Source organism: Canis lupus, chromosome 13 (assembly GCF_048164855.1).
Source record: "Canis lupus baileyi chromosome 13, mCanLup2.hap1, whole genome shotgun sequence".
In the NCBI taxonomy this organism is placed as follows: Eukaryota; Metazoa; Chordata; class Mammalia; order Carnivora; family Canidae; genus Canis; species Canis lupus.
In genome coordinates this window covers 52,108,729-52,124,277 of record NC_132850.1, presented here as the reverse complement: position 1 = coordinate 52,124,277, position 15,549 = coordinate 52,108,729, and the positions used below count along the sequence as shown (strand labels likewise).

Below are 15,549 nucleotides of genomic sequence, written 5' to 3'. Positions count from 1 at the left end.
AGACTTGCTGGCCCCACAGAGATTACACAAAGCTTGGCCCAAAACATGGAATAATGCGAGCATGTACGAGGTGCTGAACATTCCATCCGCGGCCTGCATGTCAGATGCATGCTTGCATTCCCACAGGTCTGGCGCCAGGCCCGCTCTCTGGGCCTTCAGTTAAAGTTTCTGGGCCACAGAGAAGACACACACCAACAGCCCAATTTGACTCTTGAGCCTTTTGAGGACAAGATCGCTGTATCCCAAACCTCCTGCATCCGGGCTTTTCTGTGTTCAGGAAATTATATACTATTCCACAAGGTTCACACACACATACCCATCAACACAGTAAGTCGAGATAAACCACAACTCCCATAAACAGGAACTTTATTAAGCTACATGTTACATAAAAGAACATATAAATGGACCTTTAAATACATTCAGTTCATCTTAAACAACTTATATAGAAACTTATTTACATTTCTCCATTATATACTTAAATTATTTTTCAAAGCTTACTACCGATAAAAGGTAATAGAATGATCACCTGCTCATACAGATGCATACACAGAAGCTCCACAAGGGTTAAGTAAAACCCCGCTTCTCAAGAAACTCAGCTTATTAGGTTTCAAAGCAACAATATGTTCTGAAGGTGCTTCCTTCTGAGCAGGCCTTTGACATGAGGCCTCTGCTATGGAGGTGCTGGCGGTCAGTTTGGAGAAGCTGGTCCTGGGGTAGATGGGTCTTGGTTGTCTGTAGTAACTTGGACTCTTGGAGCTAGAGAAACCTCTAGAAACCATCACTGAGGCCATGTTCCCACTTCTCTGGCTGGGAAGCAGAGGCTTAGGGAGAGGGAGAGATTTGCCAAAGTCACATAGCATTAGCAACAGAGCAGGGACTGGAACCCTGGTTGCCAGGATCCTACCTGGAGGTCCTGACCCCACCACTATCCACAATTTTTTTTTTTTTTTTAATTTTAGGGAGGAGGGGGAGAGAGTGCACATTGGTTGGGGGAGGGGCAGAAGGAGAGAGAACCCCAAACAGATTCGGTGCTAAGCTCGGAGCCTAACACAGGCCTCAATCCCATGACCCTGAGATCATGACCGGAGCCAAAATCATGAGTCGGATGCTTAACCGACCAGGCCATCCAGGCACCCCACTATCCACCAATTTTTGACCTCTTTCATCCATTTCCAGCCACCCATGGGCCCTATGTTTTGAACGTTGTTGTCTGCGTGGTTAAATATATGATTTCTTAAGACTTTTTGAGATGATGAAAAGCAGTGCAGGATTTCCATAACCATTTTTGTGGGGCCAAGGAAATATCTACTCAAGGCCATTTTTATAAGGTTTTGTGATCAGGTGCCTTACTTATTTAGCCATAAAGCTTACCGTTTCAATCTAGCTGACTTATGGAAGCTCAAACTTTCCAATTAATTTGGATGGAAGGCAACATTCTTGAGGATGAAGACTGGAACATCAACCACATGGATTTGCTGAAATCCATCTACCACCGTTGGATCTAAAGTAAGGTTTCACTAAGGTTTCACTAAGTGACCAAAAGTGGAAAAGGGCAGGGAGTAACTTTAAATAACAAGAAAGTTTCAAGAATCTCCTCATTTCCTAATTAGTCTCAAAAGGAAGTAGTGAAATGGGCAGTGAGTAGAAACAGTAAATGTTTTTTTTCCTCTCCTTTCTTTTGAATAAAGCCTCCCCCCCCCCAAAAAATGTCCTGATAATATAAATTCTCCTAAAAGCAGTTTTTCTTCTGTTTTTGGTCTGTTTTTAAAAACTTGGTTTGGTTTTTCTCAGGATTTAAAAACCACTGTACCAAAGAAGAGATGTCAACATTAACAAGTATCATCCGGGACGCAGATCTACACTCTCCAGGCTCCATGTGGGGTTGGCAAGAGAAGGGAGGGCTGGCTGCAGGCAGAGAGGAGGGAGGGAGAGGACAGGGACGGAAGGGTTCATTCTTCCCCGAAACGAGAGTGAACCCAAGTCTTAGCAGCCTTCACTCAGTTTTACACAGATACATAAATGGGAAAACACGAAGGGGAAGACGTGCTCCGCTCAGGAGCCCCTGATGCCTTTTCATTAAAATAGGGACTTGTAAGTCCAGGAAGACCCAGCATCCTGCGGGAGGCCGCGATCCGTCTGCAGGAAGGCACTGCCCACCGCAGCTGCCCTGAACGCACGGGAGCACCCCATCTCCACGCAGTGATTTCCCTGGGCCGGGCTCTGTCGCTCCTGCTCCCACGCAACCCTCACCCCAAGTCCCACACAGCTGAGTGAGGCGGAGGCCTTCAGGGAGACGGTGCCAACCCCGACGCCCGCACCCGACGCCCGGGGCTTGCGGGGAGTCCAGCCGGCAGCAGCGGACGGCGAGCGGGACGTGGAACCCGAGGCCCGGAACGCGGGAGAATCAGGTCTTCATATTGAGGGTGTTGTCTTTGTTTGTTTGTTTGTTTCTTCCCCTAGGAGGCGTTGCATTCTGCAAAGGAACTAAAATACTTTGCGATATTAAAAAAGAAGTTGGACATATAAAAACTGGCCGAGATTTTCTTTCCTTTCTACCCAGCGGGTAAGAACGGCATCTCCCCCCGTGCACGCGAGCGGGGTCCCTGCTCTGGGAGGGGCCTCCGGGGGCGGGGGTCCCCGGGCCTGGGCGGCTGCACCGTCAGCGACAGGAGCTGGGCCGGTCCTCCCGCGCCGTCACTTCCGCAGGGGCTCGAGCATCCTGCCCAGCGCGGCCCGCTCCGAGGGCTTCAGGCGGAGGGAGGCGCGGTCCCCGGGCGCCCGGGCCCTCGGGGGGGCCTCCGCCCCCGCCCCCGCCGCCGCCGCCGCCTCCGGCCACCTCCTGGGGGCCCGGGCGCTGCTGGCCCGCCGCAGGGCGCCGCCGTCCCTGGGGGCCGCGTCCTCGGGGCCGCCCTTCGGCCTCGGCTGCCGCTGGGACGCGGCCCTGGAGACGGGCGCCCTGGGCCCGGGCGGGGGGTCGGCGCGCAGCGAGCGGGACGAGGAGGCCACCGTGTTGCGGGCGAAGCTGGGCACGGGGGGCGGGGCGCGGGGCGCGCTGGGGGCCGGCGGGGCCGGGGGCTCCTCCTCGGGGCTGTCGGGGCCCTGCGGGCCGGAGCGGCAGATCTTGTTCTCCTCGGGCTTCTGTCTGGGGACGTTCCGCAGGGGCTTGGCGCTGGGCTTCTTGAGCGAGCCCCGCGGCTGCAGGGGGGGCTCCTTCCCCGGCCCCGCCCCCGCCCCCGCCGAGGCCCGCCGCGGAGACTCGTCCGAGGGCCCCCGGCCGCCCGGCGCCTCCCGCGGGGGCCGCTTCCAGCCCGCGGGGCCGGGGGCGCGGCCGGCCCTGGAGATGGGCACGACCTTGCGCATGCTCTCGCTCTCCGAGGCCGTCAGGGTGCGCACGGCCTTGGGGGCCGCCGGCTGGCTGCGCCGGGCAGGGCTGGCCTTGGGGGCGCCCTGGGGCGCTTCTCTGACCGAGCTCCTCTTGGCGGCCGCCGCATCCTTCCCCTTGGCGGGCCTGTCCCCGGGGAGGCTGTCCCTGCGGGCGGGGGGGCTCTCCTCGGACCCCGGGGCAGAGGCCTCCCCGACGGGGCTGGAGGTGGGGTGAGAGGAGACCTGGCTGCCCGGCTCCCCGGCCCCCGAGGACAGGGAGCCATCCCCCGCGCCCGCCTCGCCCGGCTCCGAGCAGTCCAGGGTCAGCGAGCAGTCGGTGGCGTCCGAGACGTAGAACAGAGACCCCGCGTCTTTGCTCTCAGGGTCGCTGCTGCCCACAGATACTAGAGCCTTGCCACTGGGTTCGTCGGGGGCCGCCGGGTCCTCCTCCCCCTCCAGGGCTGGGCTGAGACCGCCCGGGGCACCTGTGCCCACAGGCCTCAGGCCGCTGTGGCTGGCACTGAGCGACGGCTCGCTCCCATCCCCCGGAGACACGGGCGCCCTGGAGCTGAGGTCATTCGCGGTCAACCTGGGCACCTCCTCTGGGCCCTTGGGTCCCTGCAGGTCGAACTGAGCCAGCCCTGTCACCAGCTCGTGCTCCTTAATCCCCAGAGCCAACGGCGAGAGCGGAGGGGACCGGGCCGGGCCCAGGCCCACGGGCTCGCTATTCCTCTTTCGAAGGATGCTCACCCCACTGCGCCGAACTCGGGGGAAGGCGGGCGTAGGGTCCTCAGGCCGGAGGGCGGACAGCTGGCTCTGGCAAGATGATGAGGGCGGCTCGGGGTCCTCCTTTCGGCCCCCGGAGGCCTGAGGTCTATGTGCCTGGCCGGGGTCCTGGGCCTTCGGGTCCCCAGTCTCCATCCAGGCCAGCGTGGGCCGGGCCTGCCGAGGACTGCTCCGGGGCAAGCTGTTGAACTTGCTGGGCTCCTCGGGGCTGCCGGTGGAACTTTCCAGGAAGGTCAGCAGCTCCCGGTCAGCGAAAGCACCCAGGGAAAGGCGGGAGCGGCGGGTGTTAGGAGGTCGGTAGGAGGGGCTGACGGGCCTGGGTTGCAGGAAGGGGGGTAGGTCCTCTGTGCCCTTCTTGGTCAGCTGTTCCACGTCATTCTCACTGCTGCTCCGGCAAAATCCCCCAAGCTCCCCAGCCGCCCAGGAGCGACGCTTCTGTTCCAGCTCCTTCAGCCGCTGCAGCCGCCTCAGCTCCTGCACAGCCCGGTCGTGGTTGTCCTGAGGGAGGGGTGGAGAGAAGCCCGAAGACACATGAGACACAAGGGACCTGCGTGCAATTCCACAGCCACCTGCCTTAAGACCCAGCAAGATCTCCCTCTGCCTGTGTCTCTGCCTCTCTCTGTGTGACTATCATAAATAAAAAAAAAAAAAAAAAAAAAAAAACAGCAAGAGCTACGTGCATGGAGGGCACCTGGCTCCTAAGTGTCACAGAGATGGTGGGTTTGCAGGCAGGAGGGTGTGGCGAGGGCTAGTTCTCCCCAAGCTGGCTGCGGACGCCACCAGCCCGTCTCTGGCTATCATCAGATCCCTGGGCCCAATTTCCAGCTTGGCAGCCAAGGCACTGGGATTCCACACATGCCTGCCCCTCGACTCCGAAGGAACCCAGCATGGCTTCTAAGCGGGTGAGACAGAAAGGACTTCCGGGAAAGGGCTACCGAATCAATGGCAGAGAGAAAACAGGAGGAGCCTGAGATCATACCTCCCAGCTGCATCTGTGCGGAGGACGCCTACACAGGTGCACGCACGTGCAGCACATTGTGCTTAACCACGATCTGAATGCATCAAAGTACACCCAGGCTCCTAAGAGATGCCTTTCAAATCTATACTCTGAACACTCCCTGGTAAGGCAACACCAGAGGTGCCAGGGTGGCTCTGCCCTCATGCCCCACCCCCTTCCTACAACCAGACAAGAGGATCTGCTTTACAAAGCCTTCCACCACCCTCCACCCTGCTCCAAGTGCCCAGCCCTGCCCCAACAAAACCAAACCAGAACAAATGCACATCGTAAAGCACACTTCACCACCCGGCTGTGCACTTTAACTATATTTGTGGGGCGCCTTGAGTAGCTCAGTTGGCCTTTGGCTCAGGTCATGATCTCAGGGTCCTGGGATCGAGCCCCACATCGGGCTCCCCCACTCGGCAGTTATATATATTTTATAAAATACTTATTTGTCGGGCAGCCCAGGTGGCTCAGCAGTTTAGCACCGCCTTCAGCCCTGGGTGTGATCCTGGAGACTGGGGATGGAGACCCACATCTGGCTCCCTGCGTGGAGCCTGCCTCTCCCTCTGCCTGTGTCTTTGCCTCTCTCTCTTTCTGTGTCTCTCATGAATAAATAATATCTTAAAAAAAAATATATATATATATACATATATATATATATATCTCCTAGACATGTGGCTCTCCCAACCCAAATCTGTCAATGACAGCACTTTTTACTTGAAAATCTTCTCAAATGGTGGATTTCCCTTCCATGTTTCTGTGAGGCTCTGGCTGGGGATGAGTGGCCCCTCCTGCAGTTCTGGCCCGGCCTCTCCAGTGTCCCAGGTCCCCCCAGGCCCTCTCCTCCAAGGCTGCCTGGAGTCGGGACGGGGCCAGCTCCTGGTGCTCAGGACAGGTGGGTGAGAGAACCACACAGGTGGCCCCTTGGGCCTGCAGCATTCTGACAGGGACTAAGAATCTCAGAAAGAGCCAATTTGGCCTCCACCACCATCACCTCCCACTGCTGAGCTCACTGCTTGGACAAGGGAGAGGAAACGTGGCCACAGGCTTAGCCTCCGTCTCTCAGCGGGAGAGAAGGAGGGGTTGAGAACTCAAGTCACTCTGGCCTACAGAGGGCTGGAGGGAAATCAGTCCCTCAAAGGAATTCAGCTGTGGACAAACCTGCATTTAAATACAGGGAGAGGTCTAACGCCCAAGTATTTAGTTCCTCATCACGGTCTGAAGTGGAGGGATGTTGTTTTTGTTTTTAACTGACAGATGGAAGTTGCAATTGCAAAGCCAAGCAACCCAGCCTCCTCTGGCTCCTCTACTGAACTCAGAGATTACTGGAACCGGACGCTGAGGGCAAGGAACGCAGCGGTACTGCTCAGACGGCAGCAGACTCCTGACTACTTGAGAATTTCGAAGCCGGTTCTGGCCAACCGTCTGGCAATGGCCATGGTGCCTGAAACAGGGGAGAGGAGGCCCTCCGATCCTCCCACCGCGAGCAAGCGTTCCCTAGGAGAGCACGTTCTTTCCCGGGTAGGGGGGCGAGGAAGACACCCAGGGCCTTCGAAGGAATGTGTGTCAGGGCTGCCCCATAAAAGACCTTTCCGGGCACAGTGCTGCCAGGGCATCGGAGCAAGCGTCGGTGGCAGCGGCCCGGCGGCCGAGGAGACCAGGGCTGGGCTCCGGCGATGGAGGCGCCCGGGCCTGGGGTGCCAGGGCCGCTTGCCCGGAGCCTGGCGGCGGCTGCTGCCCGCACCACACTTTCCTGACACCCTGGAAACGCTGAACCATCTTTCCGCCAAGGGCAGCGGGCTGGGTCTGGAAGAGGGAAAATAAAAATCCACCCAGCTCGGGGAGCACGGCCACGCCGACAGCCGTACCTTAACTGCTTTGTTGAATTTGACACAGAAGTCTCGAAAGATCTGAAGGCACTCGTCCAGTTTCATGGTTTCTTGGTCTTCGCAGAAGAAATCTATAAGGGTGTGGGCCTCGTCCTGGAGCTCCTGCTTCCAGTGCTCTAGCTCCGTCAGCTTTTCCAAGGCAAACTGCGGGAAAACAGAACAGCACACGCTGGAGCCAACGGCAGCCGAGGCGGCGTCTGCGCCCGCCGGAGCCCAGGGAGGCCGTGCCCCTGGGTTCAACTCCGGGCTTCGGCAAACGGAAGGCTTATGGCAAGTCCAGCACCCTCAGAGCCAAAAGGAAAATGTTTATTAATAAATAAATAAATAAATGTTTACTTATAAAACATATATACAAATATAAATATACAAATATAAATGTTTATTTATTATTAATAAATAAATAAACGAGTCTTATACTGGCCAAGGGTTGACTTCAGGGTGTCAGAAGTCCCTTGTACTGATGTGTTGTCCTGTAGAGAAGGGGTTTATTTATTTATTTATTTACTTGCTTATTTTAAGATTTTATTTATTCATGAGAGACAGAGAGGCAGAGATACAGGCAGAGGGAGAAGCAGGTTCCCCATGGGGAGCCCAATGCGGGACTCAATCCTGGGACGTGAGGATCACAACCTGAGCTGAAAGCAGATGCTCAACCACTGAGCCACCCAAGTGCCTGAAAGGGAGTTTAAACCTAATCTCAAATGATCTGTATTAGGGTCAGTGTCACCTCTATGGACCGGAGGCCCCCTTGCCCAGACAAACTCCTCAGTCAAGGCTTCTTAACCGTGGTGTTTATTCCGGTTAGCTCAGAAGCACAGTCGACAGTCCATGCTTGCACCTCACCGATTCGACTCAGGACTTCTGCTGTGTTAACTACCCCTAACATTTTGTTACAACTCCCCAGGAGATTCTGAAGAGTCTTCATGGTTAATAACCACTGCCCTACACAAACCCATCCTCACTTTCTCCTAATCCTTCCAGAACAGAGTCTCCGGTGCCTCCAGATTCTGGCATCAGGGGTGCCTGGGTGGCCCAGGTCATGATCCTGGGGTCCTGGGATCAAACCCTGCATTGGGCTCCCCGCTTAGCAGGATGTCGCCTCTCCCTCTGCGTCTCCCCCTGCTCATGCTCTCTAATAAATAAAATCTTTAAAAAAATAGATTCAGGTACCGCCAACACGATGAAGGATAAATGAAAGAAGTTTGCTTTCCTCCAGTGAGCGCCCAGCCCAGCCTTTTTCAGGATGCGGATCTATCAGGCACACAAGCACCCTTTCCTGACAGCAGCACGTGACATCTATGCTGAAAGGAGGTAGCAGGGGGATCCCTGGGTGGCGCAGCGGTTTGGCGCCTGCCTTTGGCCCAGGGCGCAATCCTGGAGACCCGGGATCGAATCCCGCATCGGGCTCCCTGCATGGAGCCTGCTTCTCCCTCTGCCTGTGTCTCTGCCTCTCTCTCTCTATCATAAATTAAAAAAAAAAAAAAAAAAAAAAAAAAAAAAAAGGAGGTAGCAGCTCCTTAGAGGAGCCATAGCCCCAAGGGAACTGAATATTTGGGATTACACTCACGTCTTTCTGTTTTACTGGGTAACAAGGCTTACGTGAAGAAGGAACGCATGAGGCATATTACTTTATAAATCACACTTACCATGTTTTTAAAAAGTCTTATATTTGAGAAACTTCCTTTGAGTGGAGGGGCAGGTGTCGGAAATGTGAAGATACAGACTGCCCACCCTCAAGGAGTGGAACTGCTGCTAAGCCATACTTGAAGAGTGAAGAGCAATTCTGAGACGACTTATCACCTCCCACCCACCCCAACACATTTTCCCCCTTAAAAGTCCTTTTCTTACACCAAATACATTCAAGAGGTAGTAAGAAACCCAAACCACTGAGGAAACTGAATACCAGAGAAAGTAACCATGTGAGTCAGTAGCCCAAGGCAGTGTGTGCATTCATGCTCTATTATTCTTTACGGAGAGAAGGGTATTAATGAAAGGATAAATCTTTGCCTGTCATTCTTCCACAGGGGGAAAGGTGGATTCCAGCCAAAAATAACTCAACTGCAGAAAAATAGGACTCTTGACAAGAATCTACATGGGAGCTTAAGCTCCGCCTCCTGTGGCTCATCACTAGATCCGGTGGGGATCGAGAGAGAACCAGGAAGGAAAAACTCACATGCACTGCTGTCGCCCTTAGGACTTGGGAAAGAGAAACATTCTGAATATGTGTGTGAACAATCACCAAGCTCAGAGGGTTTTTTTGGCCGAGAGTTAGTTTTCTACACAGTCTCCTGACTGTGTCCCAAACTACACTGGCCAAGTGTGATCGACAAGAGATGAGCAGTTGTCCTAGCAAATTCAACTAACTTGCCTGTTCCAGACCCACGTTCCAAACCAATTTATTCGTTGCTTCTTGCCCAGAGGGTCAAAACCCTGAAACACATTTGCAAAACTGTGTTCTTATCTTTTTTTTTTTTTTTTCTGTTCAAGAAACTTCAATGTTTCCCCATTGGCTAAGAGCACAAAGTTCAAAGTTTTCAGATTGGCGTTCAGAGCCCTTCATGTACTGACCCTACCCTACCTTACAAAATTATACCTCCTCCATTTTAAAAGCAATTGAACATAAAACAAGAAAAATAGCTGTGTGGGAACATTCTATTTATACAGATACAAATGAGTACTAGAAAGAAGCATTTAGAGTTAAAACAAGGTTGCCTTTAAAGAGCAGTCCAGAGGTGCAGCTGAGACAGAGCTGTTTTTCATCACAAGCCTTTCTGTACTACTACGTAGCATAAAATATTAACATTTCATTTAGGAGCCAGGGAAGGAGACATCCAGAATTCTTAGCTCACTGTGGGATGTGCCTTCTCCCTCCGTTTCTGACTTTCCCTCATTTGTCGGCATGTGCTTACTGCTGCGTACTTTCTTACCTACTGCTAGGTACTTTTTCTCAAAGTGAGAGAAAGCTATGCATTTTAAAGAGAATATATGTTTGGTTATATTTGAAAGAAAATACAGAACACATGTTTAATAATAAAAATAAACTCCCCGCAGAGCCAAACGAAATGTTTGCTGATGGGAGCTGAACCTTACAATTTTTGCGGTAGCTTAATTACACGTAAAACAAGCAAGAGCTTAGGTTGGTACAACATCTGGAGCACACTGTTCCTGGCACCAAGGGCAGCCCTTCCATGCAAACTCCACCTTGCAAGGCTCCAAGCACTGATATTTAAGGTAGCACACCACTTCCCTAAGATTGAAGGCATGAAAAACCGCCACTTTTTTTTTTTTTTTTTAAATAAGGAAGATAAAAGAAGTATGTCAGACTATGTGATTAGTGAGTCACAGTGAGCTGTCACAAACATGTCCACTCTGCTGGTTTTTGTTGATGTTATTCAGAGCAGCTCCTGACACACCCTGTGGGGCTGATGTATTTGGCGTGTTGATAGGCACAGCTATCATGTGTGCTCCCGCTCTCATTATAAAACATGCCAAAACGGAGCTTGTTTCTTCAATAAAAACAAGTGAAGGAACAACAGCCTAAGTTCTCAGGTGTCTACGGTTTCTGTAGAACTTTGTTCTGTTGTCCAGAAGTTTGATTAGGAGGCAGAAACTCCCACACCATGGTTGAGAAGCAAAACGTGAGTTGCCGGGCACAAGCTGCCAAGTGCTAGCAAGGTACGCTGATACCAATGCACTATGGTGTGCGTGGTGTGATGGTGTAAATCTAGCGGTGATAAACGGAGGCCAGTCCGCAACCAACGCCTTAGGTTCAAAGCACATTCAACATCCCCTGCTAGGAAACCAACCCAGCAAAGGATGGGCACTGAAATACGAAGTTCCTTTTACTGACTCAGGGGGCGAAAATAGGAACGGGAACCTGCTACTTCCCCAAAGCTGTGCAGACAGATTTTACCGGCCCCGGCAGGTGCTGCTGGAAGCCAGATCGAGACAGGTGGACTCGAATCACCCACAAACCTGAAGGAAATCTTCCATCTGCTGACAAAGTTCACCATCCCGCTGAATGTTTTCCCTCAGAGATCTGGTCCTGATAAGGAGCGAGTGCAGCTCGGCCTCTGTGTTATCCAGAGATAATCTGAAAGAAGAAAGGGGAGAGTGGGCAGTTGCCACAGGGAAGCCATGTGTCATGGGACAGTAAACAAGACCAACTGCTGGTCAAACCTAAAAGCAGAGGGCAGAGGGGTCACAATGACATTTACCACTCCTGTATTTAGAGTTTCCGCCTATTTTTTTAAGAGTCCATTTCTTCCTTGAGACACATTGGTTCAAAGACAGAAGGCTATAACTTTGTCCTTGTTGGTGAGATAACAAAACCATGAGACTCACAGAGCTGTTCCTAAAGTCGGTCTGAACACCTTTATGCAAGCAGCATAAAAAAACAGAAACAGAACTCAGATACTTCCACTTTTCTTTGGCACAAATACAAAAAGCTCCGACTCAAGCCCAGTAAGGCAGTGTACACATCAAGGGCAACAAGGAGATACTAAACAGGTGTCATGTTGCCACCAACAGCCAGAATGACCCTGGGTATTTCAGAGAGAACTAACAGGTGGCTAACAATTCTGCAAAGAAATGGCGGGACAGATTGCAAAGCTTTTGTTACTTCTGTCAAATCAGGATTAGGAGAGCACGAGCGATGTTTCTGCCATCTGGTAAAGTGAACAGGTGAAACGTAAAATCCAGGTGGAATTCACTTAGCAAACTCACAAACTAGGATGCTTTCATACTTCCATTGTGAATTCTAACTTTCCTTTATGCAATAAGTTTCCCACCTTCATTGGCCACTGGCATCCACCTATGATCTGTTTGTACTTCACCAATGTACTTCACCTTCCATTTCAAATAAACAAACTTTACAAAGTTTTTTCTAAGACAGTATCTAGCTAAACTTCCCCAACTAACTCTTATCAGAAGTGTCAGCTCAAAAATATAAAGGTTATTTCTCTCTATATATACCTCTTAGTAACATTTCTATACTAGTTGGAGGAAAAAATATTCCTGCACATATTTCTTTTAAAAATTTAAAACCAGAATAGCTTATATCTTATAAATGATGCTCATTCACTGGGGTTGGGGGGAGGTAATCTGAAAATCTGTAAACATGAACTATGAGCTATTCACAACTTTGGACTGATAATGTCACTTTGGGAAAGACATGTCATCTGTGCCTAGATGCTCACAGTCAATAATACTGAGACAGTGGCCCATGACAGGGCTTAGCTTGAAAGAAAAGCTATCGTTCATGTATCTATGCATAGGGTTCACAGCTATCCTAACTGGATATAGTCACTCAGAGAGCAAATGTACAACTTGAAGTGATGCATCGCAGCCAGTTCGCAAGAGGCCACCGTGGGTGTGGGCGCCTCTCATGACTCCTCCCTCAGTGAGGCCACACCGGTAGCTTCAAATCTGCCATGGTAGCAGTATTTACACCACGGAAATCAGCAAATGCTACAAATCAGGATTTCTTTCAGTAAAAGCTGGTTATCAAACATGTACCATTGGATAACATGGGTATGTTTTGTAAATTTAAAAACACAGAACTCAAAAATAGCTCCTAAACACAGATTTTAGCTACGTTAAAATACACATCTATACTGGGATCAGAAGCAAATTAAGGTGATGTAAACACAGCTTATGTTTGGTAGATACTTTCTCTGTAAGGTTGAGTGACTAATTTAAAACTAAATCCTTTCATAACCCTTGATATGGTTCCAACTTCTTCTAGTGCAATAGAAAATAAATGTACCATGTTAGATTCTACAAGGAAATGGCCCTAGAAGTTTGACTGGTATATACCAACTCCCAAGGTAATAGGCTATGTTGTTTGGGCTCTATCTTTTGGGTGTGAAGGGATTTGAAGTTCTTAATCCATATTGTTTTTACACTGATGATATTCATTAGAAAAGACTGCAATATGTTTCTTAGATGAAAAATAAAGATTAATTTTTCAAAACCCCCAAATTCCAAAGGTGCACACACACCTCTGTAAGCAAACAAAAGGTCTGAAAATTCAACAAGACAAAACTTTTTAAAGTTATAAAATATCATAAAGTTATAAAATAGTCATCAATTTTCATTCAAAAGTAGTTTAGGGGCACCTGGGTGGCTCAGTGGGTTAAGCACCTACTTTAGCTCAGGTCATGACCCCAGGGTCCTGGGATGGAGCCCTGCATCAGGCTCCCTGCTCAGTGGGGAGTCGGCTTCGCCCTCTGTCTCCCCTCAGCCCCTGCTCGCGCTTACTCTCTCTCTTTCAAATAAATAAATCTAAAAAGTAGTTTTAAAAAGCCAAAACTGAATTCTTAGCATTGATTTCCAGTCTTCTTTGCTCACCTAGCAGCCTCCTGAACGTGATGCAATTTTTCAGAAAAGTTTAAAAGAACAGCATCTTTCTTTTGGGCTTCCTGGAAAAAAAAGCAAGAGTTTTCTCTCACTATATATATAAAATTGGAAGGAAACAATTATCCCGAGGCTTAAAGGAACCTTAAAGTTCTTGTTTTTAATGCTTGATGTATTTAAAGCAATTCACTGGAACATGAACTATGATATTCTTAGTAAGATTTACCAGATCTCCCCTACTCTCAAAGTAGATTTAACGTCCCAGAACAATCAATCCCAATGTGAAATACAATTCCATGTGCACACATACTCAATGGAAGTGGGTGGTGGCTAAGCAGGGCCCATTGTTTCGAAGAGAATCCAATATATCCTGCTTAAATACCACCCATACCGAGGAGTATGCCTTTAAATGACGGAGATGCTTTCAGCTGCTAAACCAGTTTGCAAACTGAGTTAATCAGAAGGTGCACAAGCCATGGAAGTGTTTGGATCCTTTACCAGTTCAGGGGATACAAGGAAGGGCGGAATCTCCAACTGTGGAAATGTTCCCCGATGGGGAAGGACCAAGGTACATGGAGCCCCTGGATACATGGATCTAAAAGGACCACCAGACTACCAGCAAGGCACACAGGCTAAGGAACACATTTTCTGGTTTTAATGCCCTGAAAGCTAACTTTTAAATTCGTCCTGAGTTCAACATGTCCTTTGTCTTCTGAGGAATGGAGTGGTAACTGTGTGTATTATTTATGGAGAGCTTCCTATGCGCCCAACACTGAAGCAAGCACTTTATGGAATCGCCCCCTCAGCCTTCTTGGTACCTGTTTTGAAGTATCACTAGCCCCATGATTAGATGAAGAAATTGAGGGCCTTAGTGTGTAAGTCACTTGTCTGAGGAATTACAGCTAATAAAGGGCAAGTCAGAATCCTAGTTCTGTCCTGTTCTGAAGCTCACACTAGAAACAAGCCCAGCTTCCTCCCCAGCTTAAAAGCTAGATCTGTGTGACTACTATCAAAACAACAAAGGTGATCCAATGAAGGAAAAACAAATCAGCACAGTTTGTAATTTGAGATAATTTAACGACAGACACAGATGACTGTCGATAACTGAGTTTTCACCCTGTAACTGATTATTTTGGTCTCACAAAGACCCAGTCAGAGATGGAGGTGATGGACGGGGTGCAAACCCTGTGCTTGTGGCAAGGCACACTCACTCACGGTTCACAAAGGGAAACAAATGCAAGTGATCTTTCTCATTGCTCTGGCTCCCTCCCTCCCTACACATAACTGGTCACAAACCTAGTCAACCCAACGCTGGGAAGGTCTCAACACCCAGGCATCTGCTCTCCATCCCTGTGGCTATGACTGATTCTCAGCTCTCGCCGAACGATCAGAGCCAACTTTGGCCAAAAGGTGTCCCATTTCTAGTTTCTCTCTCCACTCCAGCCCATCCTTCATACCACCTTATTTTCCTGAAAACAAAGCCAACCTGGGCATGCCATTATTCTATGCATAAACGTCCACTGGCTCACCATTGCTAAAGCATGAACCCAAATTCCTAGGTGTTTAGGATGTTAATCCTTCATAATCGGGCTTCACCAACCCTGACCCCGGCCTCCCCCAACCCCTCCACTTCCCTCCTAACCTATAACCCTAGGCACAGCTCAGCTCAGGAATCTGCAGAGAGCTTTTGCAAACAGAACCTTCTTGGAGCCCACTACGTCCTTTCCTGTGTGATGCCACCTTAATACCTGGGAAAAACCTCCCCACCTCCAGGGAGGATTCGTACTCATTGTCTCTCTGAACTCACCACTTCCTACCTGTGCAACAAAGTGCAGAAGATTCATCCCAGGTTTGTTTGCTTTTGTGTCTGCCAATTTGAGCAAAGAAGACAGTTTAAATCCTACTGCATTGCCAGCATACCCTCCCTAAAGAAGACAAATCAAAAGAAAAAAAAATATACGTATACCTTCGGATGGACAAATAAAACACAGTATTTTAATTTTTTGGAATTTTACTTACTGCATTCATGATATTCCCTGCCTGTAGCACCAAGTGTAATATTGAATGTAGCTCCTCACATGACATCAGTTCTGTCAAAAAAGAACACGCCACAGTACCTTCAGCTTAAATGCACAAAGACAGCCACCCTACCCG

The 15,549-nt window shown here is 50.1% G+C and overlaps 1 protein-coding gene across 4 annotated transcripts in view; it reads right to left on the bottom strand.

The window, feature by feature from the left end:
- Nucleotides 1–338: 338 nt before the first annotated feature.
- The window catches only part of FHDC1 (FH2 domain containing 1), a 42,838-nt gene continuing 27,627 nt past the window's right edge, over nucleotides 339–15,549 (bottom strand). For all 4 annotated transcript variants that reach the window (XM_072773676.1, XM_072773677.1, XM_072773678.1 and 1 more), the window contains exons 7-12: nucleotides 15,415–15,485; nucleotides 15,213–15,320; nucleotides 13,390–13,460; nucleotides 11,014–11,131; nucleotides 7,018–7,182; nucleotides 339–4,647 (exon numbers count right to left, since the gene is read on the bottom strand). In XM_072773676.1, coding sequence (XP_072629777.1) covers nucleotides 2,695–4,647; nucleotides 7,018–7,182; nucleotides 11,014–11,131; nucleotides 13,390–13,460; nucleotides 15,213–15,320; nucleotides 15,415–15,485 — 2,486 coding nt within the window. In that variant the 3' untranslated portion in view covers nucleotides 339–2,694. The remainder of the gene's footprint in view (nucleotides 4,648–7,017; nucleotides 7,183–11,013; nucleotides 11,132–13,389; nucleotides 13,461–15,212; nucleotides 15,321–15,414; nucleotides 15,486–15,549) is intronic.